Source organism: Dendrobium catenatum, unplaced genomic scaffold, assembly GCF_001605985.2.
Source record: "Dendrobium catenatum unplaced genomic scaffold, ASM160598v2 fragScaff_scaffold_1196, whole genome shotgun sequence".
In the NCBI taxonomy this organism is placed as follows: Eukaryota; Viridiplantae; Streptophyta; class Magnoliopsida; order Asparagales; family Orchidaceae; genus Dendrobium; species Dendrobium catenatum.
The window spans coordinates 69748-95455 of record NW_021319658.1 but is presented as its reverse complement, the minus strand read 5'-3'; the positions used below and the strand labels follow the sequence as shown (position 1 = coordinate 95455).

The following is a 25708-nucleotide window of genomic DNA, read 5'->3' as shown; positions in this document are numbered from 1 at the left end:
TATAAACAAAAAATGATGTGAAAATTGCAAAGATAATCAAATGATATGAAAATTGCACTTGGTCTAATTTTTTTCCCAAACTTATTCATAAATTACTTATGATATAATTATTAAATTATAAACTTAATTCATATTTATGGGCTCATTGTGGAAAATAATGTGATATTCTATCCTCAATGTAATCATTATGATAAAACAATCAAATCATATATTATTTCATAATTCCTATGGGAATATTATGAAAGTAATATGATTTTTTATCCAAATTAATTTTATAAATATAATTAAAATTTATCACATTAAGTATGATTAATCATAATTACAAATTTTAATAACTCATGTTATCAAAACCTAGCTAGCTATAGAATTTTATTAAATTAAAGATGATGTGCATGGCTAATCATATATAGGGCTAAAATATACAAGTGTATATAAATTATAATTCATTACACAAAGCAAAAGACTTAAATTAAGGCTTTATTTGGGACTGCTTTATTTTTGCTTTTTAAAACAACTTTTAAGTACAAAAACTAAATTTTTTTGTACTAAAAATTATTTTAAGAAGCATAAGAAAGCCTTCTTAAACGCTGAATGGATTTCAGATGATACTTCAGAAACAGTCGTTATTCGACTTCCAGGCATACCTTTACTTTTATATATATATTTTTTTAATTTGTAAAAGATTTTTTTTTTAATTGTGAGTTCAAGATTAAATTATAATACTATTTAATATTTATATTTTTTTGAATTTTTATTAAATTGAATATTTGTTAAATTTAATATCACGATTCCTTTAAAATCATGGTGTGTTCAATTTAAAATTTTAAATCAAAGTTTTAGCTTACAAAAAATAAAGATATTCATACTTATTTTGAAGATTTTTATATGCCCATATTTGTAATTTTAACATAAAAAATAATAAAACTCTACAATAATTTTAAAACATTCACATTTATATGAAATATAAAGGCTCATAATAGAAATATAAATTTATAGCAAAAAATTTAATTTTCTTTAAAAGACATACCTAATATCATTTATCAGAATTAAAAAAAAATTATGAATGTGTAGCCGACCTGTCACCTGTGTATAATTTAAAATTATATCATTAAATCCTCCAATTGCCGCTATAAATGCATTGTCTTACTCTCTCTTAAAAGTCTAATTCGATCTCATTCTGGAGCTGATGCAGGTTTCAGCAAGGAACAGCTCAAAGTCCAGATGGACAACTTTGGCAACCTCAGAGCAATCGGCGAGCGGCCACTAGACGCCGCCGGCCGCCGGTGGAGCCGTTTCCAAACAGAGCATTCGATCCCCAATAGCTGCGACGTTAGAGGCGTCAGAGCACGATTTGATAACAACATCCTCTACATAACCTTTCCAAAATTAATCACTGAAGAACCAAAGCCAACAGTACCACCAACACCAACGCCAAAATCCCTGCCGGAACCCTTGCCGGAGCCGGAGAAGAAGCTGCCGGTGCCAGAGCAGAAGCAGGAGCCAGAAACACAGAAGAAGGAAGAGGAAGAGCTGAAGGAAAAGGAAAAGGAAGAAACAGAGACGAAGAGTGTTGGCCATGAAGAGAAGGAGAAGGAAGCTGATGAGGCGGCGGAGCCAGCACCGGCGCCGGAGAAGATAAAAGTTGGGTTTTTGAAGGGGATAAGGAGGCCGAGCCAGGTGGTGGTTAATGTGTTTGTGGCGGTGACGGTGCTTGTGGTGATTGGGATATATGTGAGCAATAAGTTGAGCAGGGGAGGATGGGGGGAGTGGGGGAAGAGCAGAATAGTTCAATATTGGAGGGGTGATTTGTGAAATATTTATTATAAACTAAGGTTGGGAGTGTAATTTTTATGAAATTATTGATTGTGAGAGAAAAATATTTATGGAGAGGAAAGGGTTTATGATATCATGGGGGCTAATAAATATGTATATAATCTATGTATTTTCTTCATGTAATATGTAATTGTGACTCTGGTTGTATTTTTATTGTATGCAATGCACTTTTCTTTCTTTTATAATTGGTTTTGTATTGATCTTACACAAAAAATTTATATGAGTAAAAATAATATGATCATATAAGATGAAAAAATTTAACATATATTAGATGATGAGGTAGTCCACAAAAATTATATGTCTAAAATTATTACTATATGAGCCATTCTTTCCTATATATATTAAGGTTTTATTTTGGAAAGTTTTATTATCATTTTTTTTAAAATAATTTTTTAAACTAGAAATTTTTGTAAAAAAAATTATTTTAGAAATCAGTAAGAAAGATGTCCCAAACGATCATCAAAATTAGATGTCTGAAAAAAATTTTGAACTAAAATTAAAAAAAAAAAAATTAAGAGTCTCAGCTCAATGTATTTAGCTTAAAAGATCATCATATGAAAATATTAAAGTAGATCATAAATAAAAATACAAAATAGTTCTCACATGAATCAAAATTTGTTTTATGTAAAAAATTGTTTGAAGAGTAGAGTTGTATTCATCCAAATAAAATGTAAGAGAAAATTAATTAGAACAATAATACGATTTTGTTCTGTTTGAGTTGTCCAAATTAAAGTTTTTGTCATTGACTTAAAGAAATATAAGAGTATATATTATTAACTTGAGAGTATAGAACATAAAATAGAATAGAAAAAGAATTACAACTAATAACTTTAATTCATGAACGAAAGGAAATTGAAGCAAATGAAATAAGGTAAAATATGAATATAATTTGATGGAAAATCTTGAGAGGAAGGAAGCTTTTTTGGATGTAGAGAGAGTGGGAGACCATGGATGATTTTTCTTGAAGAGGGAAAAATAGAACTTGATGTTATTCCTTTTATCATAGATATAAACTAGACAAATGAAGTATATAAAATGAAATTTGATCAAATCATAACAATCTTCAACTTAGTCCAAATTTACTATGTATAAAAAAGAAAAGCCTCAATCTGAAAGACCTAAATAGATATTTAATAAGAACATGAAACCCTTTGCATTGGATTGCCTCCGCCATAACGTCACACAGTCGTCTGAGGATCAAGATCCATCGTCACACTAACCCGTGTGTGAGCCTCCCGTTTGTGCCCCACATGTCCAGTTGTCGATCCTGCCGCTCCAATCTACTCCTCCCAACCAGCGTCTTGCCGGCATGAACATATGCCTGCCTGTATTCCCGACACAGGTTGAATCCCCTACACACCGCCCGTGTAAAGGTTCTCCCACACAAGAAGCCCAGATCTGATCACCCTTGCTAGCTTGTGAAGCCACCTGTGCCCGTGATTCTACGCTCCTCACTCACGTGGCCACCGCGCCTAGCGTAACACATGCTTCTCGCACGATCCACCCATGCTCAAGCGCAATCACTCGCACATTTGCTCATGAGTCGCGTCCAACCTGCCTCCTGGGCGAGCCCAGCGCCCACCTATCCCAGAATAACTGCACCTCCAATTCGCTTCATACCCGCTTCAACATGAGCAACATAAGGCTCCCGCGACCAATCTATAGAGTCCCCCAAGAAACTTCCTCCTTCCACTCCACCAGGCTTCGTTCCCACACATGTCGTTGCCTCCTCCTCCTTTATTTCTTGGATAATAACCTTCCTCTACCTCTACCAAGCTCTGATACTAGTTTCTTGGGAAATCTTGAGAGGAAGAAAACTTTCTTGAATGTAGAGGGAGAGAGGGAAAGTAAGAGAGCACATAGGATTTTTCTTGAAGAGGGAAAAACAGAATTTTATCTTATTTCTATTTCCATAGATACAAACTAGACAAACGAAATATATAAAGGCACTTGCATGGTGTCTTGCTGATTAATAACTAAAAGGACCAAATCCTAACAATATGATTGAACCTTCTATTAGTTATGATTTTTTGTTATAACAAACAACAACAACAACATTAAGCGTGTATCCCAGTACGTGAGATTGACTACATGAATCATTTTTTCTTCATTGTGTCATATTAAGAGTCAAGTTATCATTAAATATAATAAAGAAAGACGATTTCTAATATTCTCTAACCAAGTCTTTTAGGTCCACCTCTACCTTTCTTAACATAAGTCAAATCAAATACATCTACCTTCCTATCCAGTTCATCAAAAAAGCTTCCGTTATACGACCAAACCATCTAAAGCGACTCTCTCTAATATTATCTGTCACTAGAGCTACTCCAACCTTTTCACGTATATGCTCAATTTCATATATTGTCTCTAAGAATAAATCCGCTCAACCACCCAAGCATCCTCATCTTTGCAACACTTAGTATTATGCTTCTCTTAATATTACATTTTATGTTAATGATTAAAATGATTTGATTAACGGATTGGTTTGTGACGAGTTCTAGGTTTTGGGTCTACTACAATCTTAATTTCATTAACACTACAAACTGAATGTAGCATTACAGGAGCACTATTTATTGTGACTAGTTCTGATCGTAAAGAACCTGCTGTGCACTAGGGCTTCATTTGAGGCATCTTTCGTACTGCTTCTTAAAGCAACTTTTTAGTTCAAAAATTTAAAATTTTATATTAAAAAGTTGTTTTATTAAGCAGTAAGAGAGCCGTCGCAAACTAAACTTAAGAGTACCACAAAAAATGTAGCAAAACGATAAAAGCAATTAACAAGCCATTTTGTTTTCCAAGTGTTTTTCATTAACATAATGTCACTGTAAACCTGATCAAAACCACTAAAAAAAGCATTTTTTGAAGCACTTTTGTAGGACAAAGTCATCATATATTGATTATTAAAAAAAAAATTGAAAACAAAAACAAGAAAGCTGCATCAGAAGAAGTGCAAATCAAAGAAAGGAACCATCTACTTAACCCACTAGAGAGGTCAGGCATATATGTTACAGTTCAGCAAATACAAGAAACAAAAAGGAATAGCTTTCAAAGGAGAAAACATATTTGAAGACTTACTGTACTTGAATATATATAGAAGGATCAAATGCAGATCATAGTTTCATCTCTACAAATCCTTATACTGAAAACTGCCAACTAGAGGCAAAAAAAGAAAAAGAGGAAGAAGAAGGAAGTGCTCTTTCAGTCCCAAGAGAGAAAAATGGCTTCCACTTCCGTAGATCCTCGCTCTTATGTAGATTTTGAGCCACGAATAGAATGGTTTAAGGGAAAGGAAAGTGACACAATTATTGTTGATGTTTCAGGTAAGTTCATATAGGTTTGGATGTGTTCATTATTCTGATCAAAATTGCAGAGCATAGTTCTTAATGAATAGGCACTATTAATAGTTGATGGTGATGATAAGTAATATTCTTATGGACTCAAGGAACTCACTATAGGAAAATATGTCATTATCGTCGGAGTTTCTGGCTGAAAAAAATACCCTGAAAATGCGACGACAGAACCGACATAATATATGCCAGAAAATTTTCGACGTAATTTCTGTCGTACGAATACCGGCGCATATTTGCGCTGGAATTTTCGATGGATATTTCGATGGTGAAGTCCGTAGATAACAGTTCGGTGGCTTAAGGCGGCGAATTATCCGCCTGTATTTTCGACGTATAGTTTCCGCTGGAATTAACTGCGGATTATACGCCGGAATACGCCACAAAAATTTCATATGTAGATCCTCCTCTTTATAGTTATCCACAAAAAGGTGCTGGTTTCTTGTAATTTTTCACCGGAAACGCTGCTGGAAATATTTTTGGCAGAAAAATTTCGCCGATTTAAATTTTCCGACACTCGAATTACCGTTGGATCATTTTGCACTGGAATTTCGCCTGAAATCTTATATTTCCGGCGGATTTTTACAAGTCATTTTCCTATAGTGACTGTCTATAGAAGAAAATAAAATAAAAAAAGAGTCTAGAGTACTGGGGAACAATGGATACAATCTCATGAATGAAGGAAATTTTGATAGAATTCTTCCATGATTACTTCTTCTGAAGAAAATCACAAGGCATAGTTTTCATTCAGTTCATCATTATATCCTCAACAGATTCAAAAACAAACATCTGAACTTCAGTTCTTTTTCAACAATTCAAAAGTCCGAACTCTCATTGTTTGAGCAACTTTTCTTTCTTTATGATGCAGGATTCAAGAAGGAACAACTGAAAGTTCTGATAAACTCAGCAGGAAACCTCAAGATCAGCGGCGAGCGGCCTATTGAAGGAAGCCATTGGAGTCGATTTCTTCGAAGCTTCACCATCCCAAAGAACAGGAACATGAGAGGAATCCAAGCCAAGTTTGATGGAGATGAAGGTCTTCTTTATGTCATTTTGCCAATTTCAATTACAACCCCTGAGTTCATTCCAACAATACCAACAAAACCTCAAGACTCTTCAACTGTCACAAGTACTCAACAAGAAGCCTCTTCTCTTGGCAAGAAGGAAGTTCCAAAGATGCAGGAGAAAGTGGAAGAGAAAGACAGAATTTCAGGTGAAAATACTACTGAAGATTATACAGAGGATAAAGCCGCTATAGGAAGTGCAAGGAAAGGATCAGCAGCTGTTGCTGTTGCTTCTGTTGTCAACAAGCGTAAGGTGGTCATACTTTGTGTGATATTGGGGGTAATGGTTTCATTGGGGCTTGCAATTTATTTAAGCTATAGGCTTAAAGGTCTTTAGAGGAAGCAAAGGATTTCAACTAAGGGTTAGTTTGGGATGACTTTCTTATTGCTTCTTAGAGCATCTTTTTAATACAAAAATTAAATTTTTTTGTACTAGAAAATTGCTTTAAGAAGCAATAAAAAAGTCGTCCTAATCAAAGCCTAAGTAAGGGATCTGAACAATATGGACAAAATAAAATGATGATTTGTTGAGAGATAAATGAGTATATGATGGAGATGAAATACTATCTTATTATTATGATTTAAATATTTCAAGCAATGTGATTAAAAATATTAACATCAAATTAATTCCTCTTAATCATTTTTTTTATATTATATGTCATTATAATCACCAATAATGTCCAAGGAAATGGTGTAGATCATCATATTTCTATAAAATCTTTAGGTAGTATAGAGTAATAAAATATAATTTGGCCAATCAGTTTCTTGAAATCACACTCCTATATTTAATATGCTATATAGAGGAGTTGGGTTTAAATGGAGAAGAATTGATTGATATTTGAAGAAAATTTGGTAAAAAATAATTTAAATTTTTTTGAATTTATTTAGTTTATTAATTATTGTATTGCACAAGTCTTAAAGTAAGTTGAAGGATTTGGAATATATGATAAATAAAATTTCATAATAGCACTCTCAAAAATTTTTTTTATTTATTTATTTAAAACTACTTTATGAAGCAATGATATGGGCCTTAGCACAGTATTACAGGCCCAATAAACTCCATAAGTCCAGTATTTTTGGGCTTTCCTAGTCCAGCCACTCCGTGGCCCCACAGAGTCCTAGCCAATCAACGTGCGGCTACAAGTACGGCTACACCTACAGCAGCCTATTCGATTTCCTCGTCTGGTGAAGCGATGATCTGGGCCTTATTTCTTCAATCTGCTGTCAAACTCACTGCAACCAGCGAGCGCGAGCGAAGGACAAAGCGGCGAAAGGATGTGCCAAGGGCAAAATCTCCGCAATGATCTCCGGCGGCCGGCGTCTACGTTGACGATAACGCCGGTGACGGCGCGTCTGGCTGTGACCAACGTTGAGCTGGCGGCGGCGAGGGCTAGGCTTGTCGAGTCGATGGCGCAGCTCGAGAGGGAGCGTGCCCGCGCCGCAGAACTTCGCCGACGCCTGGCAGAGTCCTACGCGGAGCGAGATCGGCTCCGGAAGCTTGCATCTGTTATGGACATTATACGGTACCGCCTCGCCTCGAAGAAGCTCCGTCTTGAGGCCACGTCTAGGAGCCGAGCTGACTAGGGTTATCCTTTTTTTTCGGTAAAGAAAAATCTAGCCCGAATCCTGCTATTGTGTTCTCTGCTAGATTTTTTGTTCTAGTATTATGGCCTTTTACGGTTACTGTATTGTATTTTTTGAACATTTTTTTATTATTTGGGGTTTGGTTTTGCCTAGTTATTGATTGGTTAGGGCTCTAGATGGGCTGCATGGAGTCTAACTGGAAAAACAGGCTTTTGTTTTCCTTGATTGTTGTTGTTGTTGCTGAGGTTGGCACCTTAGAGAGTTATGCAAACTTTGACTCTAAGAACTACTTTGGTGGGTGTGGATAGTTAAGGAATTCAGTGAGAGAGGAAGGAAGAAGACACACGGGAATAATAGATCTAGAATCAATGGAGTAGTGACTTCAGGAAGGTGATGTATCCCTTTTTTTCGTATAATTCAAGAGTTACACTTTTAGCTTTGTCTAGAGGTCTCAAGGGGAGAAATGTAATTTCTTGATCTTTACAATGGGTATATATTGAGGATTTGGAGCGCTACATGTCATTAGAAGCCGGGAGGCACTTACTGCTGATGTTTTTGCTGCCCCGTCTTTTTTATGATCAGATTAGAAGGTGATAGGGAGGCATACCGGTTCATTGCATGCTATAGAAGTGCATGGAGGGGTAACCACATGGCATGTGGAAAGGCTGATAAAGCAAAGTGGCTATTGACTAGTTGTTTTGGCAGTGGTAGATGGGAAATGAGTGTAATTCTGCTAGACACTAACTGTTAGCATATTAAAACAAGTTAACAAAGGAAATGACAGTGAAATATGTGCCGTAGATTACTATTAGATCTGTACCGTTCATTTCCTTCCTGTATTCTATATATAGGCTTGTATTACGTATTCATGGGCAATGAGCTTTCCTGCATTTCGTCTCTCCCAGTCTGGTGTTCGATTTCAACACTAACTAGGCTTCAGGGAGGTGGTAGATGGGAGATGAGTGCAATTCTGCTAGCCACTAACTAGGCTTTAGGGAGGAGTGGGAACTTGTAAGTATTTTAATGGCTGATAAATAATTGACCTTGGTATGATATATGGAGAGCAGTAGTGGTTCTTTATGCAAAGGTTTTTTGTGTAGAAGAAAATCTGCCAAAAGAGGTCGGTCATTATTTGTTGGATGAGATCAGTCGTTAGTCGCTTGCATCAAGTCATTGAATCTTATCTCAGCTTCATTCCTTGGTTGCTACCAACCTAGCATCATTTGCTCACAAATTGACGTTGCTCTTTAACAATTACTATGCTTGTGATATTGAATGTTAGTCTTGATTTGGGGATTCGATCATGAATAGGATAGCAAATTTGATAGCCAACTTCATAAATTAAAAGTCTATGCGAAGAAGCTTCCATCATAGTTTGATCATTATTTCGTAAAGGGATCATAAGGTTGAGTTAGTTGATTATGAATCACCCGATTTCTGGATGAATAAATATAAGGATGCTTATTCTTAAATGATACTTTTGAAATCGAAGACAATATCGTGAGGAGTTCACGTGGATAATCATATCATTTACCAAACATCATATGAGGGAGATTAAGGTTGTAGCCTGTAGAAGTTGGATCAAATCCAAAATCTTTAACTAGTCGACTAATGTTTGATTGACTATTGTTGTCTCATGACAGTTCACAGGGGTCGCACAACTTTGTTTTTCTTTGAACTATCATATCTCAATGAGAGTACCAAATACTGACACCAAAGTTAGCACCTTAAAGAGTAATGCAAATTTTGAATGATAGTGCTAATTTAGAGGGAGGATTGTGTCAAAGTAATGGGAGCAATAAAGGAGAAAGAGTCTAGGAAAAAATAGAAGAAACAATGGATAATGGCCATGGAAGGAGAAATGTCTCCTTCGTTATATTTTGTTGTTTAAGGGTCACAAATGAAGCATTTAAGCCTGTAGCTTAGTTTTTCTTCTACTCATTGCTCTTAGTTGCAACTAGTTTTTTCAAAAAGGTAAATAATCCTCTGTCATTGTTACAAGAGATATCCACAGGATTTGGTTGGTGTTAGATTCAAAGTTGCTTGGTGGAGTCCGGACAAGCCTTACTTAAGTTTAAGCAGCATGATGTTCAATTAGGCAATTTTAGGATGACATCAATGGAATCAATCCTAAGAAGATTACTTTGATATTATCCTTTGACTTTCCTTGAAAGACTATACAAAGATTATAGGAGCAATATTAGGAAAAGAGCATTGAGATGAGATCATGTAGAGGTGGTATTTTTCTTTGCAGAGAAACAATGATCTTATTGGGTTTTGAGATCCTTTATTTGTAGGTGTAGTTACAGAATAATCTTTGTAAGATTTGACATGAGTAGAAAGAGATTGATAAGGTACATATAGATGTATATAGCTTATTTTTTCTTGGCATTGGTGTTTAATTCCTCTGCTATATGTTATGTAGAACTCATCTCTTGTTGATGTCTTGATGAGATGTCTGAGATGGATTGGAGCTGTCCTCTGGGGTGAAATGCTAAACTAGATGATTTTGAGAGTCTCTTCATCTGGCAACATGCTTGTTGTTATTTGCGGGTCTTTGGTAATTGGCCCAATTCGTGGTAGGCAAGGTCTTGAATCTAATTTGGGTCTTATGCATGGCTTGATCGATTTTCCTAAGAGAGTTGTGGTGCACAATTGGCTGTAGGCAAGAAAAGCCAATAATCACTTCCATGGTTATTTTTGCTGCTGCTGTTTCCTGTTGCAATCAAATTGGAAAATGGCATGGATTTGTACTTGCCCAATAGTCATTATGAATATTTTGGGGAGTAGTGGCCCCATTGCAGGCATGGAGAGGTTGATAGGGTGGAGTGGTTGTTCACAATTTGTTGTGCTCGTGGTAGAGGGGAAATGATTGTGCCCGTTTTGTTAGCCATTATGGAGATAGGGAATACTGACCACATGTTGGTTATTGGGAGATTGATTGACGATGGTTCAACTATAATCTATAGGAGCCTGTCAATGGGAATTTTGTGCAAAAGTTGTGATTGTCCAACAAAATGGGTTGATCATTATTTTAGAGAAGATTCATCCGTTGTTGCTCCAGCTCAAGTAAGGTGATTGGTTCTTATCTCAGCTTTGTTTCTTGGTTTCTATTGACATGGCGTTGTCAGCTCCATAACTCAGAAGTGTCACTCGGCTATGGTAGTTTATCGTTTGATCTTGGGTGCTAGCCTTCAAGAATTGAGTTGTAGGTCCCTTGTTACCTGAACTTGATTTGATCCATGGTTGAGACATGGCTTTGATCAGACGATGATGCTGCGTCTTGGACATGAGGCCAAATCAACAATTCATGATTTTTATTGGATTTTTGATAGGAAATACTTGAGTTCGCAAGTAACCCTAATGAGAAATACTGAGTTCGGAAGCAAACCTAACAATAATCTGTAAAACAGTGAGAAAAAATAGAAGAACTTTGGTGGAAACAATAAAAAACAGTAGATAATCTTATAGAAATCAAAGCGAAGCAAGAACGAAACAAAGATACAATTGATCCAATTTGAGAGGAGGATCGTTCTCTCCCAATCTCTAGACTTGAAGTTTAGAGCCCAAAACACTAAAGAGAACTCCAAGAGATACAATAATCATGCATGAAAACCTAACCCTAATTCCTTTGTCCTTCTTAAAGCATACAATTAATTAATTAAGCCAAATTACTCCCTGGCCCTTGACGCCCCCTCCTTCGCCATAAATAGTTTGAATTTGAATTCCTGATGGGGCCCACTCCTCCCTCTCTCCCCATGGCTTGCCGCCGCCCCTCCTGTAGCAAAGAACCGGCCCATTCAAGGGGCCGGTTTGGGTTGGACTGGTCCACTAGAGACCGGTCTAACAATTTTCTAATGGTTGTTCTGCATATATCAGTGGGCATTGATTTGTAATATTCTTAGTTGAAGTCTTAAATCCAAATCAAATGATAAAATTTCAAATTTAATCAAAATATAGGTTATTGCAATGTATCCAGCATTATGGTTTGTCAGGCGAATTGTGCCCCTAGACATTAAAAGCATTTATTAGCTGATGCAATGCATCTGTGCTTGCATTGAGAATACCACCGCTTTAGTCATCTATTTCATATGCTAATCTTATTGTTCCCTCCGTTGAAGTTTCTGTCAAATTCTTTCTATATTTAGTACAATCAGAATTCCTCAAGTTTATTTCGTTGATTTCCCTATTAAAAAAATTGTGATTTTCTCATATATCCATTAATTGATGCTTATGGTAGTTCATCTTTTGTTATAGGTTCTGAAAGTCATGAAGAAAAGTAAGCTTTCTCACTTGCCAGGCTTCTAGACTGAATATGGGAAACCTTTATAAAAACAGAACCTGTTAATGTTACTAGTTAACTGAGGAATATCACCTAGGTGTCTAGAATGATTTAAATGTTGCTATTTTTTTTATGGTGATGATGAGGATGGCAAAGGTTATGATGTGATACTAATGTTTCTCAAAATCAATTTGGATTCATCCTGGGTAGGTCTACTATGGAAGCTAAACAATAAAAATTTGTTGAGAGGTTTGATGGAGAAGTATAGAGAGAATAAGGAGGATCTCCATATGATATTTATTTATTTAGACAAAGCATATCATAAAGTTTCAAGAGAAGTGCTATAGAGAGTTTTAGAGAAGAAAAGGGTTATTCATGCTTCTATGCAAGTCATTATTCATTAAGGATATGTATGCAGGAGTTGTCACCTGTTTTCAAACACAAGGTGGTTTGACCAAGTATTTTTCTATTTCAGTTGTATTACATCAAGGATCAGCTTTAAGCCCATATCTTTTTGCTTTAGTCATGGGTGTTCTTACTAAACATTTGCAAGAGGTTGTATCCTTGTGTATGTTTTTTGTTGATGATATTCTTCTTGTTGATAAGACTAGAGGGGGAGTTGAAGGAGAACTTGAATTATGGAGGTTAACCTTAGAGGCTAAAGGTTTTTGTTTAAGTATATCTAAAACTGAATATATGAAGTGTAATTTTAGTGGTAATAGATCTAGTGGGAGGATTGTGACTTTGGGCAGTCAAGTCATTACTAAGAGTACACATTTTGGATATCTTGGTTCTATTGTTTAAAGTGATGCTGAAATATATGGGGATCTTATTAGTAGAATTCAAGTTGGATGGTTAAAGTGGAGGAATGCATCGGGCTTCTTGTGTGATAGAAAAGTTCCCTTTAAACTTAAGGGAAAATTTTATAAGATGGTGGTGAGACTTGCAATACTTTATGGTGTAAAATGTTGGCCATTAAAAGGGAAGAATAATATTAAGTTAAGTGTTGCAGAGATGAGGATGCTCATGTGGATGAGTGGCTTCACTCTTAGAGACAAGATAAGAAACAAGCATATACGTGAAAAGGTTGGAGTTAGCACTGGTGGAAGATAAGATTAGAGAGAGTCGCCTTAGATGGTTTAGTCACATAAAATGTTGGCCTTCCGATGACCCAGTTAGGAGAATAGCTGTATTAGATTTTGCTTATGTTAAAAAAGGTAGAGGTAGGCTTAAAAAGACTTAGGTTATAAAATAGTAGAAATGACCTTTCTTTATAAGATTTAAATGAGAATTTCACTCTTAAAAGAATACAATGAGAAAAAAGGATTCATGTAGTCAACCCCGCGTAGTTGGATAAAGGCTTGATATTGAGTTACTGTTTGTTGTTGATGATGAGGATTACATCCATTGTCTTATGACCACTTCATGGCACGGTTATAATACCTCTAACATTATGACCGTTCGAAATAATGCAAAACTTGAAAGTATGCAACTATCGTTGGCATTCACCACTGAAAACTATTGGCATTCCTTGAACTCATCAATTCTAGCTTGAATTGAACTTGATTAAGAAGGATTTGAGTAGAGATACATCAAAATCAAATTCCTCATCACCATAGTCCTTTTAATTGCAATTCAATTCACAATTTAAAATTGAAAATGTATCAAGGTGGTCTGATTCTTGGAGAAACTCCTTTAAATGGACCGACTTACTTTCTTTGCCTTTAGTACCTAACCAATTAGTTTTCATCTTTCCTCTGGCTCTAATTTTATTTATGTTTTTATGCATGTCTTTTAGTGTGTGAGTTCTTGGGAGGATGCTAGTAGTAAGAGTAATTGCATACATGACGACTACATATCTAAATTATCTAGAGATTATTTTGCATTGTTATAGAGTTTTAAGATAAGTTGCAAACCAGCAGGAGAACAAACATAGATATCATTATTTTTGTTTAAGGATCGTTAGACTTAAAGGTGTGGCATCTTTAATTATTTTGGATTTATTATGAAAAAAAAATGAAGATATAGACGAGGATATAACTTCTAGAGTTAATATTAGAAGACTAAAGTGGATGAGTGCCTTAAATATTGTGTGGTAAGAGGATATTTTGGAGACTTAAAAGGTAAATTTAATAACATCACAATTAAGTCGATGATATTATTTGAATTCAAATCAATGATACTAAAAAGATATTGATGTCTAAGTTGAGCATGATTGATTTGAGAATATCAAGATAAATGTGTGAAAATCTAAAAAGGATAAATTTATGAATAATTATATTAAATAAATGGTTGGAGTGACATTTATTGAAGACGAGATAATTAAAAAATAGTTAGGTGGTTTGTATATGCACAATAAGGGTAGAAAATATATCCATTAGACGAGTATATAAACTTAGCATCAGAGAATTTAGGAGTATTAGCCCTTTAAGTTGTTATAAAACACATTATAAGGGTTATATGCAATATGTTTAATTCTTCTAAAAATCACTCCATAGTTTGCTAATTTGAGTGCACAGGATCAAGCGTTGCTTCCTTGAATTTTTTTTCACTATAGAATTTCAAGTTCAAATTTATATTGCTGAAATTTTTTTGTTGGAATCATATTCATTTTTACAGATATTCTCGCAACTACCTACCAGCAAAACAGGAGGGCACTATATCAATAGGTCTTTCAGAAGCTGGTGATTTGTGTACCAGCAGGAGATCTGCAATACTTGATTCATGAAATAATTGTATCAGTTAATTCGAATTTTAAAGTATTTTTCTGAAACAATTAATGCGTATTGACACATGCATATGTATCATTCTCATTCAAGTTTTAAGATTGATTTGGAGCTTCGCTTGAACTTGTGCAAGATCGGTGTTTTCAATCTGATGTTGCTTTGATTCATGAAATAATTCTATCAGTTAATGCCGTCCGTCATTCGATCCATTCGTTCCATTCGAACGCTAAATCACACGTCCAAATTTAGTAGGTGAACAATGCGACGCCAATATTGACGTCCACTGTTCACCTATGATAATTTTTTGTGTTACGGGATTTGCCGAAGAAGCGTGCGAAAGAGGAGAAAGATGGTTAGAGATGAAGAAGCACGCGAAAGAGGAGAAAGAAATAGAGTTCGATTGGAGATGAATTACTGTATTATGGAGTTTTACTGTATCCTGGAATGAAAAATGAGTTTTTCGATTGGAGATGCGCTTAACTCCCCTCCCATGAAGTAAAATCCCTCTTTATACAGTTACAATGATGTAATCCATAATGTGTTTTTTTTAATGGAGTGATTATAGGAGAACTGAAGCAATTCTTGCAATGAAGCTTTGAAGAGATTCCCTTCCTTTTACTTCTTGTTTAGGAGAGCGTGAGAGGTCTTCAATGGGAGAAATTAATGGTAGTGGAGAGGAGAACTGAGCAGCGAACTTGAGGCTCAGTATGTTGAAGGACTCGATGCTGTCAACAGGCAAATAGTTGATGGCATCGAAGGCAATTACTAGGAAAAACAATACAGTTGATGCCATATTTAGGACCTACTAAGATTTTATTTGGGACGATTTTTTTACGGTTTATGAGTGAAAATTTTTTTTTTTGAATTAATTAGTTTTTTTGTGTAAAAAAGCTGCTTTATAAATTTAAAAAATTGTCCCAAATGAAGTGTAAGGGTTAGTTTGGGACAATTATCTTAATGCTTTCTAAAATAATATTTTAGTTAATAGTTTTTTTTTTTAATTAGAATTTTTTGTATTAAAAAGTTGTTCTAGAATGCAATGAGAAAACTATCTTAAACAAAGATTATGGTTTCTTTTGAGATGGCTTTCTTCGTGCTTCTTAAAGCGACTTTGTAGTACAAAAATTAAAATCTATGTACTAGAAAACCGCTTTAAGAAGCAGGAAGAAAGTCGTACCAAATGAAGCCTAAGTGTTTGATGTGGTGGGTCTATCAAGGCCTTGAGGTTGTCAAATTATATTGGCTTTAATTTTGGAAAAAGAAGATGGAGATAAAAGAGGATATGCAGCTTGGATTATGTTGGTTTGGTTTGGAACAACTTTCATATTGCTTCATAAAATAGATTTCTAGTATTAAATTTTCTAATTCAAAAAAAAAAAAAATTGTACTAGAAAGTTGTTTTAGAAGGCAACAAAAAAGCCGTCCCAAAAAAATCCTAAGGCTTCGTGATGACTTTTTTTTTACTGCTTTTTAAAGCAATTTTTTTAATAAAAAACTAAAATTTTTATACTAGAAATTTGATTTAAGAAGCACTAAAAAAAACCGTCGCAACTAAGGCTTCGTTTGGGACGGCTTTTTTACTGCTTCTTAAAGCAGTTTTTTAATACAAAAATTAAAAATTTTGTACTAGAAAGCGGCTTTAAAAGTAATAAAAAAAGTCGTCTCAAACGAAGCCTAAGCCTAAGACTTCGTTTGAGATGACTTTTTTATCGCTTTTAAAATTTATTTTTAGTATAACAATTTTTTAAACTAAAAATTTTGTACTATAAAATTATTTTAGAAAACAATATAAAAACTGTCCCAAATGAAGTCTAAAATAGATATTACAAAGACAGTGTGAAAATTGTTTCAAATTTCTCTTGCAAAATTTAATTTTTTTTTATATTAGTAAAATATTTTTAGTGCTATTATAAATATATGTCAATGTGGATAACAATACTGAGTGTGTGTAAGTGGATAATTTGAAAGAAAATTCGGTGTGTTCTAACAATTTTGTTGATGTCCCAGTCAATTTGGTTGATACGCATACTATGGTTAATTGTTTGGGGGAATTTTCTGGATTTGATTTGAGGAACCATATAGATTGGCTGAATGGTTCGTCCGAGTTTGATCGGAATCCGACTTTTCGGATTGTGGATTGGCTTCTCCGGACATTTGCGGTGGATCTGACCCTGGAAGCGATTTTAATTTGGTTCGTGATAGGCATGTTATCTCGGTTGCCTCTCGTGGGAGATTTCGTAGGAGGGAACGGAGGAGAAGATAACTTTTCTGTATGTTGTTTTTTTTCCATATGTTTGTGCGGATTGGTTTTTTGCGATTGGTGGTGCGCTGCGCTGGTTTATTGGGCAATGATATGGCTGGGGCTCGTATCCCTTTAGTCTTGCTGGTGGCAACCATTGGTTCAGTTCTTTGAGTTGGTGGCTTTTGGGCATTGCCGTCTCCTTTTGGATGCTCCGTGCGAGGCTTCTGGGATGCTGGGAGCCTTCGCCGTTTTACTGAGCCCTCTCTTGCTTGTATTTTGCCTTTTTTTTTTTTGTTCATTTGATGTTGTAACCGATCTTGATCTTATTAATAAAAAAAATAAAAAAGCTTTTCGGAAAAAAAATAAAAAATAAATAAATATATGTCAACATTCCTAAAAAAATAAAATTGTGGCATGTTAGTCTCTTACTTTCAAATTGTTCCAATAAAACAAAATTATATATTTTTTTCTTCTAATTAAATGAAAACTGAACTGTCATAAATTTTATGCCTACTTTAATTTTTATTTTATCTCTTGATGCCTTGTTGATATTAATATTATTTTTTTATAAGGATATAAGACATACCGTTTGTTCTGCAGAACAGGACATTTAGATTATGACAAAAAGGAATATAATTTGAATTAGATTAAGATTCCGAACTAAATAAAATGCAAGTTTTTTTTAGAGATATAATTATTTTGAAAAAAATAGATGTGTTGAAATAAAGTTTTAATTTTGATGCTAGAATTTAATATCTTATTTTGAGATAGATATAATTTATAAGAAATTAATTAAAATTGATATTATATTTATTGCAAAACAAATTTATTGATGTTAGAGATTTATCCTAACTAAAAATTTGATCAAAATATTTTAAACAATTTTTTCCTATTATTTTTTGGGAGGATTTGTGTCATTAAATTCAACTTGAGGCAAACAAATTAAAGATATTTATGAAATATATGAACGTTTCTTTTTAAAAAATTAAATGATGTACAGATAGAGAGAGAGAAAGAGCGCAGGGCTGCAACCCTCCAAACGTTCGTGCTGCGACCTCCACTATAGTAAAATGTGTTTTTATCGGCGAATAAAATCTGTCGGTAACACAAGAAATCTGACACGGAAGTTCTCGGAAGCGAGAGAGAGAGAGAGAGAGAAAAAGAGAAAGAAAGCGAACGGGGTTTGGTCGGGACATAAATGAGAAGTCATATGGCGGACGGGTCGAAATAGAGCATGTACCGGCGTGTTTTCGACGGATTATCCGTTGGTTATGTTACCGGAAGATGATGCGTAGGTAACATTTTGTTGAGTTTAAGTAAGCCGACATAATATTTGCTGGTAATTACCGTCTTACCGACGGAAATATGTGCCAGAAACCTTTAAAATACCGGCGAAAGGCCAGCATAATATGCGCCGGTGTTTCGGCGACGAAAATTGAGCTAGACATTTCGCCGTTAAGTTATCGGCGGTAAATCCACCAGTAAATTTGCCAGTTTTACCGACGTAAATATTTCCGACAAAATGTCCGACGGTAATGACAGATTTTCCTGTAGTGGCCTTGACCCTCGTTACTGCATCATTGTAATGCAGACTGAAGACAGAGTAGAGTGTAGCTGTGCTCCAAACTTGGTGCTACGAGGGGGGTTATGTATTTTTTATTCTCATTTTTCATGAAGGGTTGCTTCCCTTGGTGATCTTGGTGATTTTTAATGTGCTTTTTTTTTGTGTAAGAGAATAATGCAAGAGTGAAGAGAGACAAGAAGAGAGTGAGAGAGAAAGAAATTGATATAAATTTCTCTCATTTTATAGTGAATTTTTTTGGTGTAATGTGGCTTCATGGTTTTTTTTTATTTTGTATTTTTCCATGTTAAATTCTGGTATTCTTTTCGCTTTATTTTCTCTTTCTTGTTTTGTGTTAGCTACATGTGATTTATTTCCTCAACAATCACGAAAGTTCCCTTAAATAAAAGAAAGATTTTAAGAAAATAAACTTGTTTAAGCTTAGCTTAACAATAATAATAAAAGATTAAGAGTCATATGCAAACTAAAGACTTGAGAAAGTTTTTAGTAATAATCCAACTATCAAATAATACTAACAATGAATAAAATCTCACACATGAAGTACACCATTAAAAAAAGAGAGGCAATTAAGTGTCATATTCTCTATGACTCTTAATACATTTGAAGTAATTATCAATGTATATTCTGATTAATTTAAGCAAGTCAAGTACAAGCCAAGTTCTGTCATAAACAATTCTAAATAAATCAAGTATAAATCTAGACGTAAAAGCTTTAGCTTGAGCTTATCTTAAATATGAATAACTTATCATTTGACTATATTAAAATTCATTATATATTCAACTTGATTTGATTGAATTACTACCCTAATTTTATGTTCGTAGCAAAAATCATCTCAACAAATGAAGTTATCAGACCTAATTTAAGGTTTCGTTTGAGACAGCTTTTTTATTGCTTTCAAAAGCAACTTTTTAATTAAAAATTTTTCATATTCAAAAAATTTTTATACTAAAAAATTATTTTATAAAATAATAAGAAAACTATTCCAAACGAAACCTAAATATGACGTGATGACTAATGTTTGCGGTTCAATGTTTTTATGCCACTTGTTAAAAATACATTTAAATAATTTAATATATCCCAAGCAATAGAAGAAGTCTTTAACAAACTTGAAGACTTTAAAGATAGAAGAATTATCTTTTAATTTTATATTTCGCTTGCCAACTTAGACAAGCTACTATCTTCAACAACTTCTCTTATAGCAACTTCTACTCAAGAATTGAAAACAACATGAAATTCACATTATCACTTGAGCATTAATGACTAGAAGCAGCATGCCGGTGGTAAGACTCTCTATTCAGAGCAATTATTACGTCCTCTGACCGGACGTAGAACTACGTTCGGCCGCCAATAACATGTCGCCCATTCAGATCGGATGATTCGTCTGGACTGCGAGTGTACACACTGTGTGTAATTTGACATACACTGTGTACAACTCACATGTCCGAATAATTCTTCCGGTCTGAATGCCACACAGAAATTTTTTTTGAGATATAATCTTTTATATCTTCAATCTACTGTTCCAAGCCGAAAGGCTACACCACTACTATATTTTTTGGGGGGGCATTTAGGTCAATTAAGACAAATTCACACATACATTGCATACACAAGACTCGAACCTAAAAACTCTTGTTTGATAGCCTAAATTTGCAATCAACAAACCAAGGTGAACTGTGTGCCACTACTACATTTCAAATATGCTCTTACATGATCTACCAAAATTCTTCAAATTCAACATAATTTATTTGGGCTAGCTCATTTTAAGCCAAAACATAATATTTTTTACTTAGGCTTCGTTAGGAATAGCATTCTTATTACTTTTTAAAGCAGCATTTTAGTACAAAAAATCTAATTATAATTTCATACAAAAACTCTACTTCAAAAAGCAGTAAGAAAGTTATCACAAATAAAATCTTAAACATATTATGCAGTTAAGCATATCAAAATATTAGATTGCTCAAGATTAAGATTTCGTTTGAGAAAAATTTTTTTTTTCCACTGAGTGAAAAAAAAATGTAATAAAAAACAACCATAAAAGAGTCATTTCTTTGAGAAATTATTATGTGCAGACACTGGACGGTCAAGAGACCAATCAGAATGTGACATATCACCCGGTATATGGCGGCACCGAGCACCAGTACTAAGAAAAAATGACGTGATGCGTTCTGATTGGTCTCTGGATGTCCGATGTCCACACACAATAATTTTTTGATTTCTTCATTGTTAGTTCCTACTTTTGATAGATATCACAACATAAAGGCTGCCTCAACTATCAAATAATTCAAAAATAAAGCTTTTTATTCACGATTATATGAAATACAATTAGATATTGAAAAATCAATCATACTTACATTGGAAAATATTTATATTTCCATGTCTAAAATAATGTGATTTCACCATTAACACTTCCTTAATGGATCAAACATCAAACTTTTAACTAAAACGAATTGATTTCTCCACTCACAGAAATCATCTTTTATCTCACTTCATCCTTAATTTTCCTCCAACAAATTCAAATTCACACTTCACTTAACGATTCACAAACTAGACTAAACAGGCCTTTGGCCGGCGCTTAATAACTTGCCACCGCCATGGCCACCGGTTGATCAACAAACCCGGCGCTCGTCACCCTTCTTGCTCCGGCGACAATGCTTCCCCCTTTCCTCTTCCCCTTCTTCTCCTTCTCCTTCACCATCAAAACCCTCCCTTTTCCCAACTTCTCTTTGGCCGGCGGCAGTGGAATCTGCGCCACAGCCGGCGCAGCCATCCCTTGCGCTGCCACGGCTCCTCCCTGAACAAGAATCCTCACAAGCCCGGCGTACCCTAACGCCGTCGCGATCTCCACTGCCGTCTTACCCTTCGCCGTCCTCGCCTCCACATCCGTCCCTCGCTTTACGAGAACCTCGACCGCCTCCACTTGTCCGGCCTCCACCGCGCAGTGCAGCGCCGTGTACCCTGCCTCGTCTCTGGCATCCAAGGCGGCTCCTTTCTCGATCAGAATCCTCATTATCTCAACCCTGCCTTTGAATCCGGCGCGCATCAACGCCGTCCATCCCAACCCATCTCTTCCATCCACTGCCGCTCCCATTTCGATAGCCCTCACCACCGCACTCACATCCCCACTCCTCGCGGCCGCCGCAAGGCTCTCGCCGGCTTTAAGCATATCAAAAAGCCTCCTTTGACCTTCCTCTGCTGCAACGTCGAACGCCGTCTTCCCGGCCCCATTCCTCGCTTCCCTCAGCCCAGCACAGCCGCTCGATATCAGCAGCCGCGCCGTTGCCTCGTCCCCTGCCGCCGCTGCCAGGTGCAGCGGCGTCTCCTTCGCGGCTCCGCCGCACACGTCAGCTCGCGATCCGGCGGAAAGCAGAAGCCCCACGCATTCCCGGCGCTGCTCTGCTGCCGCCAGATGCAGTGCGGTACGCCCGTCAGCAGCGGTGGCCTCCGGTGCCGCGCCTTTTAGAAGTAGAAGCCGGAGAAGCTCGGTATGCCCCCCTGCGGCCGCGAGATGAATTGGTCCCAACGGAGATCCGCTGGATCGCTCTGTAGAGGCCCCACGCGCAAGGAGTAGCTCGGCGATCAACGTCTCCCCAGCCGCCGCAGCAGCTTCCAGTGGCGACCGCCCTGTTCTGCTTCTCGCTTCCACGTCGGCGCCGAATTCGAGAACGAGCTGCGCAAGATCCGCGCGGCTGCGGGAAATTGCGAGGTGGAGGAGACTCTCACCGCTCGCATCAGAAGAGTCGGCGGCGCGCCACGCCGGATCGCTCCTCTCCAACACTTCGCGAACCTTCTCCATGTCTCCCGTGTCAACGAGTCGGGCTAACACAGCTGAGCCGACGTAGAAGATACGGAGCGCGGAATCGGTAAAAACTTGTTTTTTCTTTGCGGTGAACCAGTCAGCGGGGACGGCGTCGAGGGCTGTGGCAGAGGCACCGTCTTTGAAAGAAGCTCCAGGGGAGACGACGGAGTCGAGGAAGAAGGAGTCGTCGGATTCTGGCGCACTGTCTGGGAGAAATGGCGCCGGTGGAAGTGGAGCAAGGTATGTGATTTCTACGGTGAGCGTGGCGAGGGGGGCGATGATGCCTGTTTGAGGTCGGATGGAGAACCGGTTTCGGTTGAGCGGGAGGAGGCGGAAGGCGACCGGCATGGTGTACATAACATTTCGAAGGGTGAACACGCCGTAGGAGCGCTGGCCCGGTTCGAGCCTGACGGTGACCTCGTTCGTCGGCTCGATTCTTATTAGCCTATCCATTGATCTCTGCAACTGTTTTTCACTCTCTGCTCTCCACTACAGACCGAGGAAGATAGAGAGAGAGAGTGAGAAGAGAAGAGAGCGAGTTCTTCGGTTCTCCCTAAAGATTCGGACTTGCGGTGGAGTTGTACTTAAAGGAGAGGTTTTGAGAAGAGAGAGGTCAAGAAAAGAGAGGAAGTAAGCAGTGGAAGCAAGAGAGGATTTTACGAGTTAGGGGAATTGGAAGGCCGGCGGAGGAGGATAGAAGGTGACAGATGGATAATAGGCTGGCGGAAAACAATGGAGAAGACCTCTTAATTCTCGCGTATGTTGCCGAGAAATTTCTTTTTCAGAGGGTTTTGCAATTTATATATTTTTTATTTTATTTATTTAAGGGATAAAAAATGGTCTGTTTTAAATTAATAAAAATTAAATTTAAAAATGATAAATGATCTAAATAATATTAATATACTTAGCATTTGTTATGTTACAATAAAAATGTAATATAAATAAAATAAATAATTTATAATAGAAGATAAATTTATTTGTAGTTAAATTTGTTAAATTTGTATTATTAGTTATGTTAAATATTTAATAAATTAAATTAATTTTTGATTAGAGAATGAGAAGTATATTAAAAGTTTAATGATATATTTATTCAATAAATTATTAAATATTAAATCAATTACACAAGAGTTTTAGTTTTCACAAATGCTAGAACTACTATGAAGATGGGTAGAGGCATAAAAATATTATATTTATATTAAAAAAATGAAGAAAAGCAAAATAAAAACACAATATTGTCCATATTGCTGAAGAGTAATAACCATCCGAGATGGCTAAAAAAACATAAGAGTTTGCTAATCATCCTTAATAGAAGATATGAACAAAGAGGTGCCCCAATAAAAGAGAAATGTCTAAAAACGATCTTCCAACAATCGGTCTATGAAATGTCTCAAAGTGGGCAAATTATTAGGTCCGGTCACCTGACCTAGAAATAGGTCTAGACATCCAATAAAAACTTGCCACGTGGATTACGCTTTGACTGTGCGCTTTGACTGCGCTTTAACTGCACTTTACATGCGCTTTACATGTACTTTACCTGCGCTTTACCTGCGCTTTTGACTGAGCTTTTTTGAGTCAAAACACAATCCACGTGGCAAATTTTTAGTGGATGCCCGGACCTAAAAAAAGGTCCGGTGACCGGACATAATAATTTGCCCTCAAAGTGAATATCAAGAAAGAACATCCCTAAAAGTCGTACATATTTAGCCAATCAAACGTAATAAAATATTAGAAAGATAATCAACCATATAAAGTAAAATATTTTACGTGAAATAAAGCTTTAAGATATCAACAAGCCAACTTCCATATTCAATCTTTTGCTTTTGAGTCTTATGACAAAATGAATTTTTTCAATCACTTTTTTGTCGTTAGTTTTTTTTCTTCTTCTGAAAACTCTATTATTTTCCTTTCTTGCTAGGTAAAATAAGCAGTAATATGCACATCAAGAAGGAAGAATATCTTTATAATTTTACAACCAATAGAATCTAATTGATTAAAGACTTAATTTAAGGAGCCTCCTAAATGAAAGAATTACGTACATATTAGGGATGCATTTTTTAAGGAGTCTGAATGACCCTAAAACCCTAAAAAAAGAGATGTGTGCGACTTTTATTATGATAAGTACATAAAACACAATTCTGTTAACCATAAAATCTCTTTTAAGGAGGTTATCAACAATTTTGAGACCATATTTTAAAAATTTTCCAGCAAGAAAAGCATAGTTTATAGCATAACATTTAAACCAAATATGCTTATGCCACCCCACGTTAGGAACTTCTTGAAAGATATGAGAGTAAATATGTGCATTGGATATGATTTTTTTCCCAAGCCAGAGAAAGGGGTTAGAAGACTCATGAATTTTAATATTAAACACTTGATTCATAATAGAAACATTTTGGAAATCAAGAAAGTGTGTAATGCCAAAAAATGGGTGTCTTAAGCCATACCAAAAACTAAAAGGTCATCATCATAAATAAGATGAGATATTTTAGCATTCCTTTTATAGATAATTAGAGCAAGCATTGCCAATAAGTATAGAGAAAGCATCCATCACAATGGTGAACAAGAAAAGAAAGAGGGAATCCTTGTCTCAAACCACGATTAAAGTTGAAAAACCCTTTCAATTCACCTTTGATAATCACAGGGAATTTGACATTTTGAGTACAAGCAAGAATCCATCTAACAAACATAGCAGGGAAGCCAAGAGAGAGGAGTCCATCACAAAGGAATGATCTGGAAACATGATCGAATGCTTTTATAAAGTCCATCTTAGCATAAAAAGCCCTAACAACAAAATTTTGATTGAACCCTCTTAGAATCTCATTGGTTAAGATAGTAGTGTTCGCTATATCTCTACTAGATATAAAAGTAGCTTGTGCCTGATGAATAAGTTTAGAAAGAAGGATTCTCTGTCTATTATTAAGTGATTTAGCTATAACTTTATAAGTGACGTTGCAGAGAGATATATGTTTGAAATAAATCATATTTCTAGAATTTGAAGACTTAGGAATTAAAGTAATAGTTGTGCCTCCGATCCTATCAAGCACGTGGGAATTTTTTATTATTATTATTGCTGCAATGAAGGAAGATCCTATAATATTCTAGGCATCTTTAAAATATTTAGACGTGAAACCATCAGGGCCAGAAGTTTTATTGTTACGAATATCAAAAATGGCTTTTTTTAATATTGATATCAGAGAAATACATCATCAGTTGGTGTTGATCATGAGTAGAGAAATAAGGGCCAAGAGGAGTAGAATT

The 25708-nt window shown here is 35.9% G+C and overlaps 3 protein-coding genes and 1 long non-coding RNA gene across 4 annotated transcripts; 3 read left to right on the top strand and 1 right to left on the bottom strand.

Annotated features, from left to right (window-relative positions):
• The first annotated feature begins 1155 nt into the window (after positions 1 to 1155).
• Positions 1156 to 1986, top strand: LOC110095765 (inactive protein RESTRICTED TEV MOVEMENT 2). Its single transcript, XM_028698975.1, has one exon. It carries the CDS (start codon positions 1222 to 1224, stop codon positions 1810 to 1812), a length of 591 nt encoding a protein of 196 aa, XP_028554808.1. The 5' UTR covers positions 1156 to 1221; the 3' UTR covers positions 1813 to 1986.
• Positions 1987 to 5050: 3064 nt separating this feature from the next.
• LOC110095771 (inactive protein RESTRICTED TEV MOVEMENT 2) lies at positions 5051 to 6578 on the top strand. Its single transcript, XM_020821436.2, has 2 exons — positions 5051 to 5153; positions 6046 to 6578. Exons 1-2 carry the CDS (start codon positions 5051 to 5053, stop codon positions 6576 to 6578), a joined length of 636 nt encoding a protein of 211 aa, XP_020677095.1.
• An 847-nt stretch (positions 6579 to 7425) lies between these two features.
• Positions 7426 to 14965, top strand: LOC110095759. The gene is made up of 2 exons (XR_002303003.2): positions 7426 to 7843; positions 14727 to 14965. It is a non-coding gene; the product is annotated as an uncharacterized LOC110095759 (long non-coding RNA).
• A 6140-nt stretch (positions 14966 to 21105) lies between these two features.
• Positions 21106 to 23185, bottom strand: LOC110095757 (ankyrin repeat domain-containing protein 65-like). Its single transcript, XM_020821414.2, has one exon. It carries the CDS (start codon positions 22901 to 22903, stop codon positions 21227 to 21229), a length of 1677 nt encoding a protein of 558 aa, XP_020677073.1. The 5' UTR covers positions 22904 to 23185; the 3' UTR covers positions 21106 to 21226.
• Positions 23186 to 25708: the final 2523 nt, after the last annotated feature.